Genomic DNA, 24,626 nt, shown 5'->3' with positions numbered 1-24,626 from the left:
ATCAAAGGTTCATTTCGTTTACGTACTGAATCCCACATACATGTTCAAATAGTTTAATAACTGTTTTAAAAGAGAACGTTGATTTCAACCAAATCTATAAATATGGGGTGCTAGAGAAAAGATGCTTTTCACTCTTCGCTTGGATCGCATCTCAGTAGGCAGCAGGTCGGCTTGCTCTGACCGGGCGTGCTTCTCAGGCACAGACATCGATAGCGAAGGACCTCCCCGTTTGTCTTGCTTCGCTCAAATCAAACTGTCGAGCGAGCGAGAGAAGATGCCGTCCAAAGCCAAAGTCATCACCGCTTCCGCCGCCAAGAAGAAGAAGAAGAAGAAGAGGAAGCAGTCCACAGGAGAATTTGCGGTCGAACTGTGAACACGGTCGGGCGAATCATTCTCGCTTTGTGGTTCACCGCTTGTTTGCGTTCACCCAGCCATCATCACCGCCGCCATCTTCAGATTTCGACTTAAGCCCGGTGTTACTGTTGTGCGCCATCCACGCCACGAAACTTTCGGTTCGTCGTATAAGCAAATTTATACATTTTGACAGACTTGTCAAAATGCTTTTGGAAACGTTTTTACAACTCTGCGAACATACCTTGTCGGTGTGACTATTGTCGGCAGCCCCACTCTCTTCGGCAACTTTCCCATAACAACTGCTGGTGAATCTATTCGGCAGCTCCAAATCAGTCGCATTTTGCTCATTTGAATTTTTGACATCTCCGGCGATATCGTTTGTTTAGTCTCGGAAATCTCGCCAGCGGGAAGCGGGCAGACTGAATGTTTCCACTGATGTGTTTTGATAGAAAAATACTGTGTATTCGGCGTTTGAAACTTGGTTGCCGATAATAGTCGAATGGTGCCGAAGCCGTAAGTCTCCCTAATAAAATTGCGACATATTAAGAATGCCTTTGAAAAAACATTCTCATTGAACAATTTTAATAATTTTGGCACCCATGGATCAGAAATTTACCTTCATAATAAAGAAAACTATTGATTATCAATAGCTCGTATTGAATATTTAGTTAATGTCTACCCTTCCAGCAATTCATGTTCGACCAATTTCTCACGCATTAGCATTCTCCGCAATTTTCAAGTAATTCTAAGCCCAACACATTATTGGCACATACCCATTTCCCATATTGGTCGATCAGAAAACGAACAGCACAAAAGGGAGGAGCATCATCTGCTATTCCAAGGTTATAAAACATGCTGCCTTCGTTGGATTCAGTTTCATTCCAATTCCGCTTTCGAGCTGGTAAGAGCTCCTCGGAACTTGCTTAGCGAGAAGTTTTTCACTGCTAGAAACCTGCTGAGCTGTTAATCTTCAAGCTGCCAATCCAGCATCTGGTTTGAAAAATCGCTCAAGATTTCTAGGTTGACCGATCCGCGCTTCTAGATTTCGACTCGCGGTAAACTCCGCATCGGTAGTGCAGTCAAGAAACAAGCCCGCTATGCACCAATACCAGAGCCCCCTGAGTGGCTGATCCGAGGAGCTGCTTATCGAGCGTCTGGCTTATGAAATCGCTCAAGATTTCAAGATTGAGCTACGTTTCCAGATTTCAACCAAATCCCTGTGATCCGCTACCCTGTTGCTGTTGTGCACCCATGAAATATTCAGCTGGTTTGTCGTATAAGCAGAGTACTTGTTCAGATATACTTTTTCGTTGGTGATTCTCCGTTTTATCATGGCAACCAACTGATAACATCCCGTAGTGCTATTCATCTGTGACAGCATCCGAGCTCAATCGGCCCTTTTCAGCGCCAACATGCGTTCATAAAAGGGTTTATTGGATGATATTTACTGATTTATCTATAATGATCTAAATATCGCGGTATTCTACAAAACTTGATTTGGTTCACATAATTTACCCCACATAATTACATGAATTTGAGAATTTACCGCTGCAGCGCCGTCAGACCGTAATAACATCATAGTGCTTAGCATTGTATGGTTTTTTTAACAGCGTCGTTGATTTATCATAATGGAGGAACACTTCCTAAATTCTCGAGTACGGGGATTGGAAAATGTATTAAAATTGTGACAGATTTTAAATACTGTTCAATAAACTGTTTCTTGACCAATTGTAATGAGCAACTATTGATCTGAAATTTTTCTACATGTTAGTCTATTGCAAATGTCATAGTATATAAATCAGAGCACATTGAACATTGATCAGAAATATTTAAAATTTGCACGAAAACAAAACATGCGTGATTTTAATTTAGTGTAAGCTATTAAATAATGTTGATATTTTTACTGTCCATATGAACGTGCATGTGAATTTTCCAAGATATGTAAATCCCTAACCAAGACATCAACTTCATGTACCTTATCCTAGATTGGTCAATCAGAAGAAGGCTAAAAATACGAAAGGGAGGAGCATCGTCTGCAATTCAAATTATGTAAAACATACTATCTTCGACAGATTCGGTTCATTTAAGTGACGAATGACCTTCGGGTTAAAATCCCTCCGTAACAACAACAGGGTTCGGTTCATTTCATTTACACTTTCGAGCTAGTAAGAACTTCTCGTGATAAACACAGTATAGTTAGTAATATTTCCTAATGTGCTTACCACATACTTGCTAATATCTCTTAATTCATATCGTAGCGTCATACAATATCTGATCACGAATAATCTACAATACGACAATTTGAGGATGTTCCGAGAACGCTGCTGCAGTGCCGTCGGGATGCACTAACAGCATAATGCTCATCTTGTACATCCCTTGCCAAGACATCAATTTCATATAGCCTATTTTCCAGATCAATGCAATAGACAACATGTAGAAAAATCAATTCAGATCAATAGTTGCTCATTACAATTGGTCAAGAAACAGTTTATTGAACAGTATTTGAAATCTGCCGCAATTTTAATACATTTTCCAATTTCCGTACTTGTGAATTTAGGAAGTGTTCCTCCATTATAATAAATCAACGACGATATTGGAAATAAAATACAATGCTAAGCACTATGATGTTATTACGGTCTGAAGGCGCTGTAGCAGCGTACACGGGTAAATTCTCAAATTCATGTGATTATGTGGGGTAAATTATGTGAACCAATTCAGGTTTGGTATTATACCGGGAGATTTAGATCATGATAGATAAATCAGGAAATATTATTCAATAAACTCTTTTATGAACGTATGTTGGCGCTGAAAAGGGCCGATTGAGCTTGGATGCTGTTACAGATGAATAGCACTACGGGATGTTATCAGTTGGTTCCCATGATACGGAGAATCACCAACGAAAGTGTATATCTGAACAAGTACTCTGCAGATTCGAAATGTCCGATTGTCGCCGGTAGTGGCCGCGGGAGCCGTAGTGCTCGGGATGGGTTGTCCTCCATGACTGGTCCTGGCCGGAAATATTCGTGGGGAGAAACTCGACCCTTTGCTGCAGGAATTTCATTAACAACTCTTTGGTAAAGCAGAAATTTTCCGAAGAAAATTCTGCTAAAAGTGAACTTTTTCAAAACAACTCTTATTAAAAGGAATATTTATCAACAACTCTTTGTTAAGTGAAATCATTCTTAACAACTCTTTGCTTTGTTCGCTACTCGCACACTGCTGTGGCTTTCACGCGTTCTTCCTTGCTGCTCCGCTGCTAGATCCGTTCGTTACGCCGTTCGATTTATGAATGAGCTGGGAGCAGAACAACCACTGGTTTTGTTTGCTCCAGTTTCGTTCACCGATGGTGAGTGGTGGGGTTCTCGCCTTGTTGCTTTGTCGCTCCGTTCGCTACTCGCACACTGCTGTGGCTTTCACGCGCTCTTCCTTGCTGCTCCAGATGATCTGTCCGTGACGCCGTTCGTTTTGTGAATGAGCTGGGAGCAGAACAACCACTGGTTTTATTTGCTCCAGTTTCATTCACCGCTGGCGAGTGGTGGGGTTCTCGCTTTGTTGCCTCGTCGCTCCGTATGATACTCGCACGCGATTGGTTAATGCTTTCGCGCTATTTTCTATTGCGTGTTTTGTCGCTGTCTGAACGTTCCGTCCGTTTTGACGTTCGATTGACGCATATTTTCAATAGTTTATTGTCGATAATCAACAGGGGGAGGGTTTTCAGACACTATTTGACATGAACAAAAGAGAGTCCATAGTAGTTCTACGTGAACCCCGCGGTAATGTAACAGACATTACCCACCCCAATTTTTTTTTGTTTGATTTCGAGAGACTTGCACATATGTTTGAATTTGCCTATCTATGTGTTTATGTACATTAGGGCGATTCAAAATTCAAAAATATTTGAGAATTCAATCTCACATATGTTCCTTACTATCCTTACTATAAAAATAGTGTTCTGTGAAATTCGCAGCTTTCTAGGTGGTGATTTAAGGTGGCCTAAAGACAATGTAGGTTTATATGGAAATTAATATGAAGAATTTTTGAGATATGTTCCAAACACGCTTGTACTGTAATGTAAGTACAAACACATTATCCCATTGTAAAAGCTCTTTCTTAAAACAGTAATAAAGAAATTTGCTGAAGAGAGAAATTCAATTTGACAGATAGCAGAAGAGGTATTCATGAGTTTGTTTGCTATTATTTAGCTTAACCCCTCTACCGGCAGCTTCATTTTTTCAGCACAAAAATATATTTGAATCGCGATAACTTTTTTGTTTCTTTATATTTTTCCACCATTTTTTCACAACTTCTCAAAAAACTCTTCTACCTTTGGAATCTAGTCGGTATTGACCATTGGTCAACTGGTTTTAAAAATATTTCGGTGTTCCTTGGGGGACCGACACTTCCCATATAAAATTTCAATATGATGTTTTAAGAAATTTTCAAGATCTCGTTACGGGTAGAGTGGTACCAAAAATATAAAAGCTCATTGCTCAAAAACAGTTACACCGATTTGTTTAATTTCTTCACAATAGACTTTCATCAAAGTTCAGTTTTGAAAAGCGAATAACCGAATATGAGAAAAATCTGTAGCCAAAGGTAATTACGAGAGTTATGGCTATGCGTCGGTCCCCCAAGGAATATCTCCGACTATAGATGACCAATGCTCAAAACCGATACAGATTCTGAAAATAAGAGAGTTTTTTGAGAAGTTGTGGATTTTTTTTCAAAAATATTGAGAAACAAAATAGTTATAGCGATTTGAATATTTTGAAAATATGAAGCTGCCGGTAGATGGGTTAATATGGGGTTATAGTACTGCAAACAAGTACAAAAATTCCAAACCCATTTTAGCCTCATGATCTTTTTTTCTGATCTTTTCATAAGCACTGTGCCATTAAGAAAATAACACAAAAAATATAAGATTTTAAATTTCTCAAATACCATCCAAATTAGCGTATTTTTCAGCACCATGGGGCAAGTATATTACATGCCTTATAACAAGGTTTATCACATGCGAAGCCCTCTACTAGTTAATTCGAATAACTGAAATTGTGTTGTTTGAAAGGCGGATAAGTCACTTTTGTATCTAGCATGCACAAATTATGTCACGCTCCAAGGGGGTGGGGGGAGGTGGTTAAGCCATGCGTGACAAGCCTTACAAAATTATCGGAGGACTCGAGAAGCAGACAACCGGTAACTCACTGGTCACTCGCTGGTGGCGACTAATCAATAAAATGTTCAACGCAAAAGGTTGTCAAGGTTCTCAAGATACAAATCTACAAACAAGCTCTTGAAAATTCGAGGTTTGATATCGATGCATCTTCACCTATTAAAATTTTTCCTAATAACTTCTTACATCATTATGACCAATTTAAGTACGATTTTCAAGGTTTTTGGACAATAACGTTTGAGACAGTTTTGCAATTATGCGTATATTTTATGTCATATATGCTTATTACAGCTCTTTTGAGCAAGAACAACTTTACCTTCCAAGCCAAGGTGTTCAAATTATTTGATCTTGCAGTTTGTCCCGTATCTATGTTCAACGCAATGTGTGTCGGTACAAAAACACATATCCATGAATACTTCACACAAAATAAAAAAAAATGTTCTGGACCCCCCGACCGATTATTTTGATTTTGGTCGCAAATGAAAGAGCAAAGTCTAATTGTTTTTAGTTCGAAATTTCAGACTTACCTATTTTTTTGTAATAAAGTTCATCCACAAAGACACCGTGAGCGCTGCTGAATGTATTGTACATCCTCATGTCATCTTGCCAGGGAAACGTTTCTGCAAAGAAGTTATTGCAAGATTTCCGGACGCCTAGGGAATAGGATAAATCGAAAGAGGTTGGATGGATGGGAATTATTTTTGTTCTTAAATCCAGAACTTCCTTCATCCTTTCCCGGTACACAATAACGTTGTGTTCCCTGTTATTATATTCGTCGAGGGCCACGCATCCCACAAGTCTTTGGAGTTGGCAGACCTTTGCCTATCCCTAGTAATAGTATGAATTTCCCTTTATCCGATCCGAACACAACCCACATAACACAACCTGCAGATGTCACAGTGCTCAAACCGCTGAAGGACGAATGGAGACGAGAAGTAGAACAGTGCCATCATGGAGAAATCCTAACATTGGTATATTTCGGTAAAGTATTAGCAAAAACTGTTGCACAAGGCATAAAACCTGTGAGCATTAAAAATGGATTAAGGGTGTGTGGATTGTGTTCGGATAATGTGAATTACAGCAAGTGTATCGCGCAGACACAATGCTCCTGAAGAATCTAAGGCCTTGAATCACGAAATTGATCCACCAGCTGAATTGGCACCTTCACCATTATCACCACAACTTGATTCATTAACCACTGTTGATCTACAATCCACCACGCTGAACACACGGGACACTACAGCTGTGTCTCTTGAAACAACGAACTAATGTGTGTCTGTTCACAGAAACAAAATTATCCAAGTAGATATGATTGGACCGTGAACAATGAGCAAAACTCAAGGAAATGTTGGCCTACTTTCTCGAGATGAGCGGACCATCTGTTTCTTTTATCAAGAATTTGTTAGACCATATATCAGCGTAACAAATTGCGACACGGTAGATGGTGAAGATATCAACAGACTCCAGATAGCATCCGACATACTGGTTCTTGATATGATGATATTGCTCCAACAGCAATTTATGATAGTATTCTCATGTGCTCGATTGCTGCAACGAGCAACAATGACGAAGAAGAATCAGTTGCACTTGATTATATGAAGCTACGTGATGAAATCCCTCCAATTGTAATTGAGGTACCAGCTGATACTTGGAATCAATCACTCAGTTCGTCGCGAATGGAAACAGAGGATATCATCTACAGGTAACTCTCCCTTACTCGATATTCCGTATCTCGATATCGAGTTAGAGAACCGTAGAAAGAGTTGGTTTTCATGGCTAACTCGATGGTCCCTTGGAACGCAGTTGCACTGCTTTTGTGTTCTGTAACTCGATACTTCCTTAACTCGATGGTCCCTTCAATATCGAGTAAGGGAAAGATGACTGTATTTCTAATGAACTAATTTACAATGACGTCACGCGGCTTCTTCCACCGGGAAGAAAACCTTTAACTGCGGGCCGTGTTTACAAAAAATGAACGATTTCGTCATGCATTCATCCACTTCATGTTTATCCGATGAACATTCGTTGTCCGGATGTTGGTCTGGATGTCATTGCCCGCATTTAGAGCAGAAAAAAAAGAAAGTCGAGGATAAAAGAAGACCGTGGATAAGTCCATTCAACAATGATTTACCTACCGTAAAACGGGGTAACTTTGATAGTTTTTCGAAGAAATCTTGAATATTTATGCATGTTGTTTCAAATAATTATAATTTATATTTTTAACCAATGATCGGTCAAATGAAGTTGAATCGTGCTTAGTGCCTCGACTATTGAAACATTTACCCTTTTCAATATACTTTTGGCTTGTTCCGTTAAGAGATAAGGTCACCGAAACTCACCAAAAATGACTAATCTCGAAATTTCGTGAAACTTGTAGGAAAATGTAAATAAAAACGCATTGATGTGATGGTTGATGTTAAATGGTTTTTTTAAGTATTGATCTTTTTATACAAGAAGAATAATAATAATGTCATGTCAATTCTGAGCTCTTTTTGACAAACTTTTTAGCTCTTATTAATGTTCGAATCCTCTGAGCAGAATCTCAATAGAGAAACTTAAAAGTAGATGGAGTACCGTGTACTTTTTAATTCCGCTCCTAAATGCTTATCTTTGACAGATACGCGTATTTCGACTACCACTTGCAGTCTTCATCAGTGTCAGTTACTTTTTAGGCTTCGAGGACACATCACACATTACGGCATTTGGCGCTATAGCACGAGTGTATGTTAAATTTCCGCTTCATAATGGAACACTTATCGTAACTTTACTGAACGATTTCATTCCATTAGTCGCGCGGTTTGCCACCGTCAGAACCACCTCACCGCTAATGTGAACCAACAGTGTTGTTCAAAATACAACAGCACGACGACTGAAATGTTAAAATTTTTGGTTTAAACTCTGAGGTTTCGCTCTTTATGTGATTTAATTTCAGTAGAGCATTTTTTTTATTTTAAGAACTTTCGAAAACTAAACCACACCCTAATGCACAAGATACAAACCGGCCAAATCCCGCTCGGCGGCGCGCAGTTTTTCCTGTTCCGCTGCGCTGGCTACCTGCAGGCGTTTATTTTCCTCCGTGCGTTCGGCGAGTTTCGTGCGCAGCGAAAGCAAATTCTGTTCCAGCAACTGCAGGGCGGCCGTGTACTGCTGCCGGAGGTTCTGCAGCCGGTTGTCGCTCGGTTGCCGCAACTGTCGCCGATATTCGCCTATTTCCAGCTCCAGTATTTGGATTGTCTTCTGAGAGCTCTTCCAGAGGCTTTCCAGTGTATTCTTTTCCTGTTCAGGGGGAGATAGAGAGAGAGATAGAGACAAGACTAGAGGCGGGTTGGAAAAACATCATTTGAGTGGAGCACCCCCACCCTGAACCGAGCCCGGAGAGTGTCTGCTATTCCTGGAATGATAACAACGAATTTGGTTGGGCGCACGAAAAAGCAAAGCTCGCCAAGTGGCTTGGCACGCTGTCTGTTCGGCAAAGTGGCACTTGAATTTTGAAGTTGGACTTTTGAGACGAGAAGTGAAATGAAATTGATTTTGCTTCAAAGCAATGGTTCAATGAAGGCGCTGGTTGAATGATTTATGGTGAGTGGATAGTAAGATGAAACGGTTCCGCGAATCGCTCATTTGATCAAAATCTTGAATAATGTTGCAAGTATGATCAACAATAGAACTGGCTTGTTTAATTAGAAATTGTTCTTTTTTCATGCATTTTAGTTTTAAGTCTTTATTAGTATTATTCCAAACATTACATTCATTTCCGTATATCTAGGTAAAACTAAATTAAGGATTTGTTAACATTTTGTTAACAACATATTACATTTCATTTGCCGTATCAGTTCAGATTTTTTACAGGTGAGTTGATTACATTTGCTCATAAGAGAAAAAAACGCTTCAATTTAACTTAACCTAAGTTAACTTAGATATAACACGCATTTTTCGTGGCAATAGAAGATAGCAACGATTTTTGTCTAAAATAATAATAATTTTATTCGACATTTGTTCCAATGTTTCAACATTGGATATTCTATGTAACTCATTAGTACTATACCAGGGAGGGAATTTCAGAAACAATTTCAAAATTTTATTTCAAATCCTCTGCAGAGCTCTATTCCTTGTACAGGTCGGACTCGATTATCCGGAGACTCGATTATCCGGGGACTCGATTATCCGGGATTCGATTATCCGGAATTTTAGACTCGGTTATCCGGAATTTGTTTGTTTATGATCTTGTGTTTCAATTTTTATGCATAAATCTGAGATAATTTGGTATTGCAATATAGAATATGAATGGTTTTGCAGTGTGAAACGTTTTTATGTAAAGGGGGGTTTGAAAAAGTGTTTTTTGTGTATGCCGGTCAAATTTTTTTTTTCTTATAAAGACCCTTACTGATCCTAGAAAAAAAATCTGGCAACGCCACCGCATCATATAAATAAAATAACGAAAAAAGATAATATTTAAGTTCTTTTGTCAAAGATTTTAATTTTATTTTCTTAGTGATTTGATTATCCGAAGGATTAGATTATCCGGAGGATTCGATTATCCGGAGTGAAAAAAAATCGATACTCCGGATAAATGAAGATTTCGAATGAAGAGCTTTTGGTTCATGTGGCTGTACTATAAGTTGAGTTTTGAAAGCATTAAGAAAAATCTACCATTTTTGCAAATATTGAGGAAAAATATCCAATTTTTTTCTGAACAGACGTCCTTAGCGTGAGAAGAACCACTTCAAATCATGCATTTAGCATCCTTGCGGCAATTTTTTGTTTCATGACCACACGTTTGGCACCGACGGCACTGATTGGGGTTCTGGAAATTTCCTCCAGGTTTCTGAAAATGTTCACTTGTCACACGGATATCGAAGTCTAGCTTTTTCTAAAGCTTTAATATTATTTAGATTTTTTTGTTAAAGTGAACTAAATAATATTCTTGAGAAAGCCCTTTCCGAAAAATACCAGATTGAGTTCTCTTTTTCATAATGATTACTTGGACTGGGGAAAATCCAAGTAAATCATTAATTCCATTTTTGATCTCTTCAGGTGACTTATAGTCACTTGAGAGACCTTTCAAGACAACTTTGAACAAACGTTCAGTTTTGTCGTCATAAGTAAAATATTCAAGATGTAGGAGAGGAAGTTCCCGATCTCTAAGACTTTCCAGCAAAACGCGACAGTCTCCTTTCTTTGCGATTTGGAAGGAAACCTTGATTGCCCTAATGGAGTTCAAGATCTCCTGCCTAAATCCCCCAAATTCGGAACAACTGACCACGATAGGGGGCACTCTTTGCTTCCTCACTTGAATCAAAGAGCCTGGACTAGAGACTACATGGATTTGGTGTTCGGAAAATTTGTCTAGAGCATCGAATTGATTGCTGATTTCGATGCGATTATCAACTTTAACCATTTCAGCCTTGGAAGAAAGTTCACATTCTGGAGAAACGTCCTTTCTTACATTATTGTCACGTTTAGTGGCAGTTTTGAATCCCGCTTTTTATGAAAAGAAGTTTTAAATTCAGAGATTCACCCTTTTTTTGGTCATGGTTGCAATCATGTTTATTGAATAAACGAAAGAAAAAGAGACCTTCTAAAGCCTTGATTACACTACGCGCGCAATGCACGAAAATTCGTTCAAAAATATTCGTCCAATATTCGCGCGAACTGTTCGAGGTTCTGTAAGTACGAACTGTTCACCCATGTATTACACAGTTCGAACAAACACGTCTTTGGTTCCATGACTGTTGGTCGTAGCAACCAATGTGTGGTGTATTCATTGTTCGTCAAAATGTCACTGCTACTGTTGCTGTTATCAGTATTAACAAACGATTTCCCTCAACTAATATTTCTTTATTTCCAGATATAATTTTGAAATTCTCCTATGAATTCCTTAAAAAACGCTTGCAAACATCAGTGCAAGATTTTTAAGAATTGTCTTCAGGAATGACCTAGTAAAAATGTCGAGGAAATCGTTTGGAAAATTCGTCGGAAACTCAATAACTGCATGAGAACTTCCCCCCGGACATCGTTTATTGAATGTTTTATCGATTTCTTCCGAAACTCATTAGAATACCTCCAGGAGGAACTTTTGTTCGGTATCAGATTTTCTAGACTGGTTTCGATAAAACTCCAGAAATACCTCCAGCATCTCGTTCAGGAATTTTACTAGGAGTTCCCTCTGGGATTCCTCCAAGGATTATTCCAGGAATTTTTGCAAGAATATGTCTTTCTACAGGGATTCCTATAACGATTTGACCAGAAGTTCCTGTCGAAATGCCTTCAGCGATTTCACTATAGATTCATCCAATAAAATCTTCATCAAACCAAAGGATTATTCAGGAAACCATTACAAGAATTATTACTCCTTCAGAGATTCTTCCAAAGATTCTTCAAGCAATTTCTCCTTATACTCCTCCAAAAATTATTCCAGAAACACAAAAATGCCTCTAGGAACATCGCTATAGAGATTTTTGCTGAGATGTTCTCAAGACTTTCTCCAGAGTAACCTCGACAGTTTTTAGATGGATTTCTCCAGAAATTCCTCAAGCAGTTCTTCAGAGATCGATCCAAGAATTCTTCTGGAGATTCCACCGAAAATTCATCAGAGGGTTCTTCAAGAAATAATTTCATAAATTCCTATCGAGATTCCTCAAGAGTTTCCTCCAACGAAATTCACTACATAAATTTTTCTTATCCTGAACCTTATTCTTATTCTTAACCTGAAAAAAAATCGGTATCCCTTTGAAATCCCTTTGAAATTTATCCAGAGATTCATTCTGGATCTCCAAAAAATCCTCCGGGGATTCCTCTAAGACTTCCTACAGATATTCACCCTTCAAGGATTTCATCAAGTAGAAAAAGGAGTCCTCCGGGTTTCAACTCCGAATTTTTCAAAGAGATTCTTCCTGGAACTCCTTTTCTGAAGAAGGTTTTAGCGGAATCCTTGGATAAGTTCCTGGAGGGATTCCTGGGGCAATCCCTGAAAGAACCTCTTGAAAAAATCTAGAGTAAAGTCTAGAGGAATCATCGGTGAAATTTATGGAAAGAATCCTGGATAAACTCTTGCAAATGCCTATTGAGTGATCTCTGGAGAAATTCCTGAAGAGATCCTTGTAACATAAACATAAACATTTCGGCTACGTATACTTTTTTATTTTTTTGTGCAAAAGTTTGGGTTCACCCCCTCAAAAACATACAAAAGTGTTCTATCCATATCTCTGTGATTACACGTCCAATTGAAACTCTTTAAGCCGCATTTGAAAGGCAAAGAGTTATTCTCACTTCGTATGTATTTTTCCAAAAATATTCTTTGAACTTTGTATACTATTTTTTTACTTAAAGTTGTGACATTTTTTAAAAAACACTCTGAAAAAACATAGCTAATTTCCTTAGCATTGGATCGACCAAAATTTTAAAACAAGGTGTCATTAGAATCGTAATCTTATATTCTTTGAAGAGCACTCATGAAATTTTTGCGAAAAAATCTGAAAAGTATTCAAAATCAATGAAACAGTCAGTTAAGTCATCGTGCAAAAGTTTGGGTTCACCCCTCAGTATAGTGTATCGTGCAAAAGTTTGGGTTCACCTGAACTTACTTAAATCTGTGAAATCTCAAACCAATCATGTACGCGCCATTATTTACGCTCAAAAAAGCTTCAAACTATTAAAATTGGTTGAAAAATGGCATGGATATTTGCAAAAATGATGTGCGTGCGGCTCAGGTGAACCCAAACTTTTGCACGATTTGCATCATACTGAGGGGTGAACCCAAACTTTTGCACGATGACTTGACTGACTGTTTCATTGATTTTGAATACTTTCCAAATTTTTCCGCCAAAATTTCGTGGGGCCTCTTTAAAGAATATAAGATTACGATTCTAATGACACTTTGATTTGAAATTTTGGTCGACCCAATGCTGAGGAAATTAGATATGATTTTTCAGTGTGTTTTTTGAAAAATGTAACAACTTTAAGTAAAAATTTAGTATACAAAATTCAAAAAATGTTATTGGAAAAATACATACGAAGTAAAAATAACTCTTTGCCTTTCGAATGCGGCTTAAAGAGTTTCAATTGGACGTGTAATCACAGAGATATGGATAGAACACTTTTGTATGTTTTTGAGGGGGTAAACCCAAACTTTTGCACGGGAGTGTATTTCAATAAAAATACAGTTGATTCTCTACGAGCTCATCCCTGGAACAGCTGGAATTTCTAGAGGAAACATTAGAGATTTTTTGAAGCCTCGGAAGAATTCATGAAAAAAACTGGAGAAATCTCATCAGGGATCTCTTTAGAGATTTTGCTAGATTCAGCGATTTGGAGGAGTCTCTGGAGAAACTCCTGTAAAAAGGATTTTCTAAGTTAATTACTGGAAAACTTCTGGAGGCATCTTTGAAGGAATCCAAGGAGAGTTCTTGGAGGTATCCTAGGAAGCATCCATGTAGAGATTTTTCTGAAGAACACCCTGGAATTATCCTTGAAGAAGAGATTTTCCAAAAGCAATTGATGTAGAAATTTTACTGAAGGATTTTTTTATGCATTTTCCTAATGTAATTCCTGGAGAAACTGTTAGGATAATTTCTTATGAAATTCCTGCAGGAATTCATGGGAGAATCTCTGGAAGAACTCCTAAAGGAACTTTTAGAGGAATCCCTGGATGCTTTTTTGGAAACCCAGAACGAATCTCTCGAAAAATGCCAGAGGAATCCCTGTATCTAGAGATATTCTTGGAGTAAGTCATGGAGCAAATAATATCTTGAGTTATTCTTCAAGAGATTATTCTAGTGAAACTCCTGGTACGATTCCTGGAGAAAGCCTTGAAGATATCTTTGTGGAGATCTTCCAAGAGGAATCCTTGGTGAAGTCTCTGAAAGATTTTCTAGAGAAATCTCTGAAGGAATACATGGATAAAATTTCCAGAGTACTCCTGAAACAAATCCTAGAGGACGCTTTGGAGAAATTCGTGGAAGAATACCAGTAAAGATTTTACTGGAGGGATCAATAAAGGAATTACTAGGGAAATTCCTGCAGGAGCCCCTTGCGAAATCTTAAAAAAAGGAATTCCTGTACAAATAACCTTGCAAAAAATCCTGGAATTATCCTTGGAAAAATTCCTGGAGGAACTGCTGAAGATAATCTTGGTCTAAAATGTTTTATGGCGCAATCTCTGGGGCAAAAGCCCTTTTAGAATCCCTGGATTAGAGTTTAAGGGAGAGATTAGATTGGAGGATTTCTGGTAAAATCCCTGGAGCGATCATCGAATGAATTCCTAGTGACATCTCTGGAAGAGTCTATGGATATTTCGGGACGAATTTTTAAATTATCTTCGTACCTACCTCAAACCATGCAAAAATGGTCAATCAGCAAATCAGAAAAATCTCAGGAAATATCTATAGAAGCTCTCATAAGGACAATAAGCGGAGAAGTAGGCTCTATCTCGGTTAGGACATAACGCTAGAAACAAGAAGGAGAATTTTATGTTTGATTTTTGGCATCGGTCTATTAAGATCTGGTTGAAAATCATGAATGTTGTGCTGTCGTATGATGGAACTATATGATGGTCTGAAAATGTTTACACCATACCCTACTGGAACCGAACCGTCGTACCACACATACGTATAAACTACTGAATATGATATGTATCCTTTTCTTGTAAAACAGTCCCAGCTGTCCTTGTGCCATTGTGCTCAGAATGGCCATACCCACAAAAACTGTCCAGAGTTCTAATCTAGGAATCCCTATCTTTCATATAAAGCTTAATATAAATGTGTATTTTTTCCTTAATGCTTCAGGAAGGAATAATTCCTGCAGGGATCGTTACAGGAACACTTTCCAATGGTTCCCAAGAAATTTATTGAGGACTTTAACAAAACAAAACCTCCCGGGATTTCATTTTCAACTAATTCTAGTTGACCAGGCTAAAGTTGTATTGGCGCCCAGTAGGTCGTTTTATTATTCATAATTTTCTCGAAATCTCTATAGTGTCTATTTCTCCAAAGATTCTTCAAATAATTTTGCAAGAAATTTCTCCAAAAATATCTCTAGGGATTTCCTTGGAAATAACTTTCAATCACAACCGTATTTTCATTACTCCAGGGTTTTCTCAAGAGAGTTCTTCCAGATACTTCACCGGTGATTTCTCCAGACTTTTCCAGGTAATTCTCCATAAATTTAGCAATTTGTCCAAGGATTATTCCAGGGATTTTTCTAAAAAAATAAAGAAGGGATTTCTCCAGCAAAATCTCTACAGCAATTCTTCCAGATTTTTTTTCCAAGGATACTCCAGGGATTTCTCCAAGGATTCCTTCGGCAATTTACCCAGATAATCCTTCTGAGATTTTTACAGCTATTTCTTCAGGGTTTTCTCCAGAGATTACTCCAGACAACCCATTTCATGATTCCTCCAAGAGTTGTCCTAGGGATTTTTTTTTTTTCAGGAATCCCTCCAAAGATTTTCCCGGGTATTCCTCCAAAAACTCCAGCAAGAATTTCTTCAGGGATTTTTCTCGAAATTCCTCCAGGTTTTCTCCCAGAAGTTCCTCTATTGATTCCTCCGTAAACCCTACAGGGAATTCTTAATATTGTTTCTATAGGTTCCTCTTAGAATTGCTCGTGGAATCCTTCCAAGTATTTCTCCAGGAATTAATCTACGGATTTCTAAAAAAAATCTTCATTAAAGGAGTTTCTGCAAACAATCTTGAAAGAATCCCAAAAAGTATTCTTGGGATTATTTCTGATGAAATTTCTAAAGGAATTCATGATGGAATTCATCTCTGGAAGAATTTCTAGAGAAATTCATGGAAAGATCCCCGAAGGTATTTTGTGAGGAAATTCTGTAAAATAAACGTTTAGGTAAACCCTTGGAAGATTTGTTAAAACAGTTGTGTAATTATAAAAATCATCAAATTCCTTCCTTCAGCGATTTTTCTAAAACTATCTCTAGGAAAATTTCTGGAGAAAACTCTTGAGGATCCCTTTAGAAATTTGTGAAGTAATTGCTTGTAGAATCCTAGGAGAAAGTCCTTGTGGTCCGATCCTCTCAGGAATTCCAGGTAGAACCACTGTAGCAATCCGTTGAGAATCCCTGAAAAAATATCCGGAATAATTCCTGGAAGAATTTTTAAAGGACTACATGTGGAATACACTGAATGCATCCTCTGAAGAATTTCTGGAGAAATATCTGGAGTTATCCTAAAAGAAGTTGTCCTAGTGTAACCCCTGGAAGAATCCCTGAAGACATCTCTGCAAGAATCCCAGTGGAAGCATTCTGGAAGAATGCTTGGAGAAGTCTCTGGAAGAATTTCTTCAAAAATATCTGAATAAAAATCATGAGGAATCGCTTGAAAAATACCTGGAATTCTTGGGGATAATCCTAGAGGAATCATATTAAAATTTTAATTCATGTTACAACTCTTTGAGAAACTCGTTGCAAAATTTCTAGAGGAATCACTGTACAGATTTTTCTTAAGAAATCCCTGGAATATTCCTTGGAGAAAACCCTGGAAGTATCCCTGAAGGAATTCCAGGCAGAATTTCGGTAGGAACTGCTGAAGGTGCTCCTGGACATTGTCTGATCCGATCCTTAAAAATCTGGTTGCGATCAAAACTTCTTCGTGAAGGAATCTCTGTCAAAATTTTTGTAAATATTATCGTGAATAATTTTGTGGTAAAATCTATGGAGGAATCTTCTAAAAAAAAATCCTGGAGAGATCTCTGGAAGAGACTTTGGGGAAATTTTCTTCCAACGCCAATGTTTTCATTCTCAATCTGACCAGGACGATTGAATATTTTGATTTCCTTTCCTTGATTTCCATGAAAACCAGTGAATTCGGTACCGCTCAAACGTCAAATAGTGAACTCGTGCATCGGTCCATGGACCAATGTACGAGTTCATTCGTTGACGTTTGTGCGGTGCCGTGTTATTTACGTGACCATGGAAACGAGTGAATTCGGCCCCGCTCAAACGTCAAATTAGTGAAAACGTGCATAGGTCCATAGTACTGAAAGGTACTGTTTTGGTAGCACTGAGTACTGTTTTTTTGCTGTAGATAGCTTCTAAAACTTCAAAGAGCAGAAGGAAGCACGAAGGTGCGATGCGCACCAAATTATGATGATAATGTGCTTAACACAGAACACCTAGATATAAGAAATGAATGTCATATTCAAAATGATACTAATAACGAAATTAAAGTAAAACAATTATTAAATAAACGGTAAGTGTTCCCTTAGTTGTGGGTGTTCCTATAGTTGCGGTAGTGTCGTTTTCACTGATTTTATTACCTTAGCCACAGAACCGACACTGGCAATCGACGTATTGGCTTGTTGATACACGGAATACTTGAAAAGAGCGTTCAAATTGCTTGAAAACTGATAAAATATCACTAAAATAACTAAAATTGTTTTTGCTTGTACCAATACTGCCCATACTCGCATAACAGTCCCATTTGAATTTTCATCACTTTTGAGATTTCTTCGTGAATCATGTTTATTATTAGTATACTTCTAGGTATCATACCTAAAATTGTATTTTTGTATGGACGAAATGCGAAAAAAATATCAAATCAGGTGCGTCCCATATTGAAAGTACCCGCATAACAGTCCCACTGTAGTTTACGATGAAATTCATGCAAACCTCTTCCTGTTATGATTTCTATAATCTTGGCTCGTAATTTTCATCCCATAAGAAAAATAGATACTACAAATTACAGTATTTTTAACCATCTTTATTCCATAACTAATATTATTATTGCTAAGTGATAGAAAAAATATCTAAATGTTAGATCTTATGAGAGTCTAAACTAAAAATAAGATAAGTAGTTACCCTCCAAGTCAAACTTACTGCTGTGATTGCCCTCGTCTTCTGACCAATTATCACAAAATCTTAGGTAGGTCCATCTTCCAACGACGAGGGAAAAGCTTTTCGAGTCAACATGGGAATACGCAAATTACCACTGCAGCGCACTGGTATCGTCAACTGGTCAAACTATGCATCAGCCTTATCCAATGCTGAAAATGAATAGATCCTATAAGAAGGCAGCATTATGGGTTTCTAAGAACTGTCGAATAGTTCTGCCGAAATCAAGCTTAATAATACTTGCCCGCCTGAGTACTGTGTTTCAAATCCAATATAAACGTGCTGCAGGTGAATCCAGATTACCATTCCTATCGGCCCATCGCAACGCTTTCATCAAATCCAGGAATGTCTTCAGGACTGTCACTGTCACCGTTGAGTCTAATATTTTACAAAAAGTATTGTAACTAGAAGATGAGAACCCTAATAGTAGCAAAAGTAAAAGTGCCACGGAATCTATAGTAAACTTGGCTTTAAATGTGTCAAGGTGCGCGATAACAAAGTAAGCGAGTCCCAAGCAATGGGACTGGTTTGCGGGTATATTTGAATATGATGAGAAAAGTACTCGGATAACGAGTCCCACTTGCAAGTATCTTGGATTTGTACATAAAAAACAAATGTATTAACAATATTTTGGTTACTGGTCATTTTCGTATACTCTAATGATAATGTTTTGATGGATGGCACTAAAAGTTTCTGCTGCGGGCAGCAGCGTTATGATCTTTTTGGCAATAATGTTCAGTTGCGTTTTTCTCGACATGATGATTTTCCTAATGGGACTGTATTGCGAGTATGGGCAGAATAGTTGCGGTACAGTGTTCCTATAGTGGAGGATCCCATAAGAAAACCACGGATACCGCAACTATAGGAACACAAATTAAAAATATACCGCAACTAAAGGAACAGCGTACCAATAGTGGAGGTATTATTTTTCACTGACATACCGCGGATTACTGCGATGAAATTATTTTTCTCATTAAGTCAATGGTCGTTACTTCCCGTTACAACATTAACATGTACATTAATTGCACTTCTTGAATTTAAGCGGTTAAATGAAATTCAATCGTGCTTAGTACCTCCACTATTGGTACATCTACCCTAATACAGTTTTATAAAAACAGTTTTAATTGAATACCAACTACATACTTACCTCTGACACAATTTCCAGTTGATTCTTCAAGTTACCTATCACTTCATTCGATATCCTATTATAATTTTCGGGATCAAAACCGACACATCCGTTGTCCACTACCTCTGCCCCCGCACCACCAAACGCTTGATTGCTCTGAATTAATCGCCTTAAATCCGCTCTAATCGAGTTGTGTTCCTCCCGATAGCTCTGAATCTCCCGCTGGATACTGCGGTACAGCTCATCAATACTCGTAATCGGATTGGACTCTACTGGGTCATTTTGGGTCACCGCACCATTATTTTCGCGCGGATGCCGAAAGGACATCACCAAGATTCGGGGAAAGTGAGCACTACTGCACTGCAATCACAGGACGCTAACTGGTGATGAATCAACATCGCCTCCAAACAAACGGTGCGGTTTGTTTTTGTTTTAGGCTACGCGAAAGGCGCCATGGTTACCAATGCGGTCCTTCGGTGGTGGCGCTTGGTTGGTTACGCTTCGTTGGCAACGGCAACACGTGCTCGGTGCGCTCTCACGACACCCTCCTTTCGCCTCAACGACACACAGAGGAGTAACTAGAACAAGTTTGTGAATTTAAAAGTTTATGGTTTCAGACCCTGCTATTTTTCGGGGCTCACCAATTTATTCCAAATAAAACCTAATAAAACCATTTTAATCTGTTGTAACATAGTACTACAGTTAATTCTTCCTTACTCGATATTGAAGGGACCATCGAGTTAGGGAGGTATCGAGTTACAGAACACAAAACCAGTGCAACTGCGATCTAAGGGATCATCGAGTTAGCCATGAAAACCAACTTTTACTATGGACCAGTGCACGAGTTCACCCGTTGACGTTTGAGCGGTGCCGTGTTATATACGTGACCATAGCAACGAGTGAATTTGGAACCGCTCAAACGTCAGATTAGTGAACTCATGCATTGGTCCATGGATCGATGCACGAGTTCACTATTTGACGTTTGAGCGGTGCCGTGTTATATATGTGACCATGGCAACGAATGAATTTGGCACCGCTCAAACGTCAAAATAGTGAACTCGTGCATTGGTCCATGGTTCTCTAACTCGATATCGAGATACATAATATCGAGTAAGGGAGAGTTAACTGTAACTAGTACCGGTTTTAGTTCATCTTAGGACATAACAAGAACACTAAAGGAAGAAAATAATTTTGACCATCATTGATCCAAATTACTCCTGTGGGCGCGACATTGCAAGCACAAGGGTGGAAAAGCGCAAAAAGTCTCATTCTTACACGAGTCTGGGCGCCAGCTCGCATCGAAACTTAGTCCCCTTCAGTTTGGCCAAAGACAAATTAAAGACCCCCATGTCCCTTGCAGTTGCTCAAAATTTTATGGCTCATAAGGTAATCTAGAATGCCGTTCAAAGTGTACTGCGATCTGTCAAACTTGGGTACCTTTTGCACTACCGAGGGACCAAATGCAGTACTAGAAGTGGTACCCAATCTGAGCCCGAGTGTGACGGACCTGGTTTGGCTCCGAGCTTGAGAAACCACCACCACACTTCAAGGATGCCAATTTTTACGAAAAAGTTTGCCCCGAAAGTGGCTCCTCCGCGGACGGCACGGCTCAACATTGGCTGCCCGCCCCAGCAGGAAGACCTGGACGAGTTCCGCAACATCCGGCTGAATCTGCTGGACAAGCAGCTGTGCTTCGTGGACGGAGTTTGGATGAGTGCTGCGGCACCTGGAGGCGGCTCTTCGGGCATGACGGCGGCCTTACCTTTCAACGCCTCCACCATCGATGACCTGCTTCGGATGAAACGGCGCCTGAAAACTCTCGAGCAGGAAAACAATCTCTACCAGGTGAAGTTGGACGTGCTGTTGGACCTGCTGACGGAGAACGTAATCGAGCTGAGTGCGATAAAAGGTCAATAAAGAAGTTGTCGCAGGTGGAAAATTGAGTTTGTTGTTTGTTTCGGTTTTTCTTCGCAGTTCAGTTCAGTGGGTTAAAAGTTGAAGGTAAGTCAGTGGGTGATTGGTCCATGGGTTGTGCTTTCTGGAGTAATGTATGGCACGGTGTGCGACTGAACGACTGAACTGGGACAGAACATGCTGTTCATCTTATGTTGACTTCGTTTTTGAACCTGGGTTGGACCTGGCGAAACCAGGTCTACCACTAAAGAGAGCACTTTTCACTAATGTGTTTGTCCTAGTTTTCTTGTTTTTGTTTTTACTTTATTTATTCCAAAATTTTTGTTCGCAGTCCAATTGGCAACCAAAAGATTCGGAAAATAAGCATACCGTAGCATTGCATAGACTGACTGTACATATGAATAGTTGGTACTCCGTTATTGATCGTGACTGATCAAAATTGCACTTCTATCCAAATTAATTAGAAATGGGACTTTCCGCGTATTCTCGAAGTGCACATTTTAGCAGATCTTATATTATTGATCAATAACGGTACCGGCCAGGTCTTCACAGTCAGTTGAGTTTCATCACGATAAATAACAGCAACGAACGAGAGCCCCAAAGAGAGAGCGATAATAATACACGTTTTTGCAATTTCTCATCGTAATAGGCTGTTTTCCACCACGCCAATCTGTCATGAAACGGCCTACTTTCCTGCACTGAAGTATACAGTTTCGGAATGGTCATTACGCAACTGAAATCAGTGCTGTAATTATTGGTTACGCAACGCTTTCTCATTACGTAATTGTTTTTAGTTGCGTAATGAATCATAACACAACATTTTTTCAGAAATTGTAAAATAATGGTGAATGCATTCCGGTATAATTTCTGATACCCTCGTAGGATAAATTTACGACTCGTGCTGTAAAAATCATCATTCTGCAACTTGTTCCATATACTACTATTTTGCAATTTCGCATCGTAATAGGCTGTTTTTTATCACGCCAACCTGTCATGAAACGGCCTACTTTCCCGCATTGTCGTATGGGTTTACTACCTAACTGAAATGCGTTTGGTATTGACTCATTACGCAACGCATTTTAGTTGCGTAATTGTTCACTACGCAACGCTTTTCAGTAACGAGTACATGTAATTTATATAGCTATTATTATTGGAAAAAATGAAGAGATGCACTTAAGATTTATGTAATAATCATTATTAGCACAAAATGGAGACTTCAAGAGAGTTCAATAAGTTATTCTTCCTACTGTGGTTCTGGAATCTTCAATGACTTCTCCTGCCGTTATTTGCACTGAACTCGGAACAGACGACGAGCGATGTACTGTGCGCAAGGATGAAAAAAAATCACCTCTAGCGACTAACAACATAGCATTTGAATGGTCTAAGAGGGCCGTCGCTCTTGCAAAAGCATGATTTGAACTGTTCACAACGCGCGCATGGTAAGGATTTATGGAGCATCCGATGCACTGTTTGTCGCGGGACAAACCGTTTGTCGTATGTTGCAACATGTTGCGATTAACATGAATCAGAACGCGTTACCGGCATAACTTTTCGCACAAACCATGCCCGATTGACTTTCGGATCAGAAACGACATACCAGAAGGCGAATCGCGCAATTAAAATTAAAAAATCCTCTAAAACTAATGACTTTGGTTTGCGAACAATTGATTGTATTTGTATTTTGTATTTGTATTTATTTATTTATTTCATCTGACCCTTTCAGTCTTAATGAAAAAGGTTGGATGGGGAAAAGCTTCCTTGAGTCAGCCACATTATGCCGGAAACAAGAAAGCGTAAAAACCCCATATCTTTTCAAAAAATAACGGAGAACTTAAGCTTATGAATAGTAAACAGCAGAAAACAAACGAAAACAATTTAAAACTTATCTCTAAAATAGATGAACTTAAAAACATTTTCGGGAAGTCGGGGTTTGATCCAGTTGATACTCGATGTTTGTAGCGGGTCGGTTGGAATCCATGAAATAAAGACAAGGGTATAGCACAAAACTACTGAGTACAGGACTTGGACAGAGACTCACCTGTTCAAATTAGTAGATGTTCATATATGATTATATTGGAATATTACGCTGTCGATCGATCAATTCACGTTGTATTCGCCGACAAAATGTTGTTGAGGTGTCGTGAAAGTCGAAGATCGAGTAAAATTCGTTGAACCGCGTGGACATGAAACGTATCGGATCATGCATACCATAGTTTGATGATCGGCTACCGAGGTGCAAAAAGTTTCTTGAGCGAAGATTCCGTTCGGGAACATAAATGCCAATTTGGCCTGTTATTTCGGGGCTGTCAATTTCTCCGGTAAACAGTTTTGCTACAAAAACCGCCTGTGCGGTCGTACGCCTATGTTCGAGGGTTTCTATACCCAATAATTGGCAACGTTCTTCGTAGGGCGGAAGGTTCGATGGATCGTTCCATGGTAGATACCGAAGGGCATAGCGAACAAATCTTCTTTGGATGGCCTCAATCCTCGCTATCCAGGTTGCGTGATATGGACACCAAATGACTGATCCGAATTGTAAAATCGAACGTACAAGCGCACAGTATAACGCTTTGAGGCACAGAGGATCGTGGAATTCGTCGGCAATCTTGAATATAAAACCAAGTTGTCTGTTTGCTTTAGCAATCATATCCGAGTAGTGTTGGTTAAACGTTAAGCGAGCATCCAGTGAGATTCCAAGATCACGAATATTGTTGACGCGTTGGAGACTCTGGCCGTTCATCTTATAATCGTGCAAAATAGGGCTCTTACTGCGATGAAATGTGATTACATTGCATTTGTGAACACTCAGAGTTAGACAATTGTCTGAACACCACGTTTCGAAGCTGTGAATTAGGCTCTGTAGTTGTAAGCAGTCTCTGAAGCAACGAACAATGATATACAGTTTAACATCATCTGCGTAGAATGAACGGCATTCTGGTGGGAGGATCAGTCCAACATCATTGATGAAAATCGTAAACAGCAACGGTCCTAAGTTGCTGCCCTGTGGAACGCCTGAAGGGTTGGTGAAGTAATATGATTCAGCTGTACCAATTTTTACACAAAGAAGTCGGTCAGTAAGATAAGAATTGAACCAGCGTATCATTGCTCCAGACACACCAAGCTTATTGAGCTTTGCCAGTAGAATACCGTGGTCTACACGGTCGAACGCAGCTTTGAGATCCGTGTAAACGACGTCGACTTGCGCACCAGTTTCCATA

General features: G+C 39.0%; 2 protein-coding genes across 2 annotated transcripts in view; one reads left to right on the top strand and one right to left on the bottom strand.

The window, feature by feature from the left end:
- Window positions 1-20,067, bottom strand: part of LOC5577195 (trichohyalin) — a 55,282-nt gene extending 35,215 nt beyond the window's left edge. The window contains exons 1-2 of the mRNA XM_021837983.1: window positions 19,516-20,067; window positions 8,524-8,800 (exon numbers count right to left, since the gene is read on the bottom strand). Coding sequence (XP_021693675.1) covers window positions 8,524-8,800; window positions 19,516-19,821 — 583 coding nt within the window. The 5' untranslated portion in view covers window positions 19,822-20,067. The remainder of the gene's footprint in view (window positions 1-8,523; window positions 8,801-19,515) is intronic.
- An 870-nt stretch (window positions 20,068-20,937) lies between these two features.
- LOC5577932 (protein chibby homolog 1) lies at window positions 20,938-21,433 on the top strand. Its single transcript, XM_021838730.1, has one exon. It carries the CDS (start codon window positions 21,046-21,048, stop codon window positions 21,409-21,411), a length of 366 nt encoding a protein of 121 aa, XP_021694422.1. The 5' UTR covers window positions 20,938-21,045; the 3' UTR covers window positions 21,412-21,433.
- Window positions 21,434-24,626: the final 3,193 nt, after the last annotated feature.

The sequence above is a fragment of the Aedes aegypti genome, chromosome 1, assembly GCF_002204515.2.
Source record: "Aedes aegypti strain LVP_AGWG chromosome 1, AaegL5.0 Primary Assembly, whole genome shotgun sequence".
Lineage (NCBI taxonomy): Eukaryota > Metazoa > Arthropoda > Insecta > Diptera > Culicidae > Aedes > Aedes aegypti.
Note: the sequence above shows the minus strand (reverse complement) of the source record. Positions and strands in the feature narration are given on the sequence as shown.

Excerpts from the sequence above, each read along its gene's own strand:
- LOC5577932 (XM_021838730.1), top strand. The coding sequence starts at position 21,046 with ATGCCAATTTTTACGAAAAAGTTTGCCCCGAAAGTGGCTCCTCCGCGG.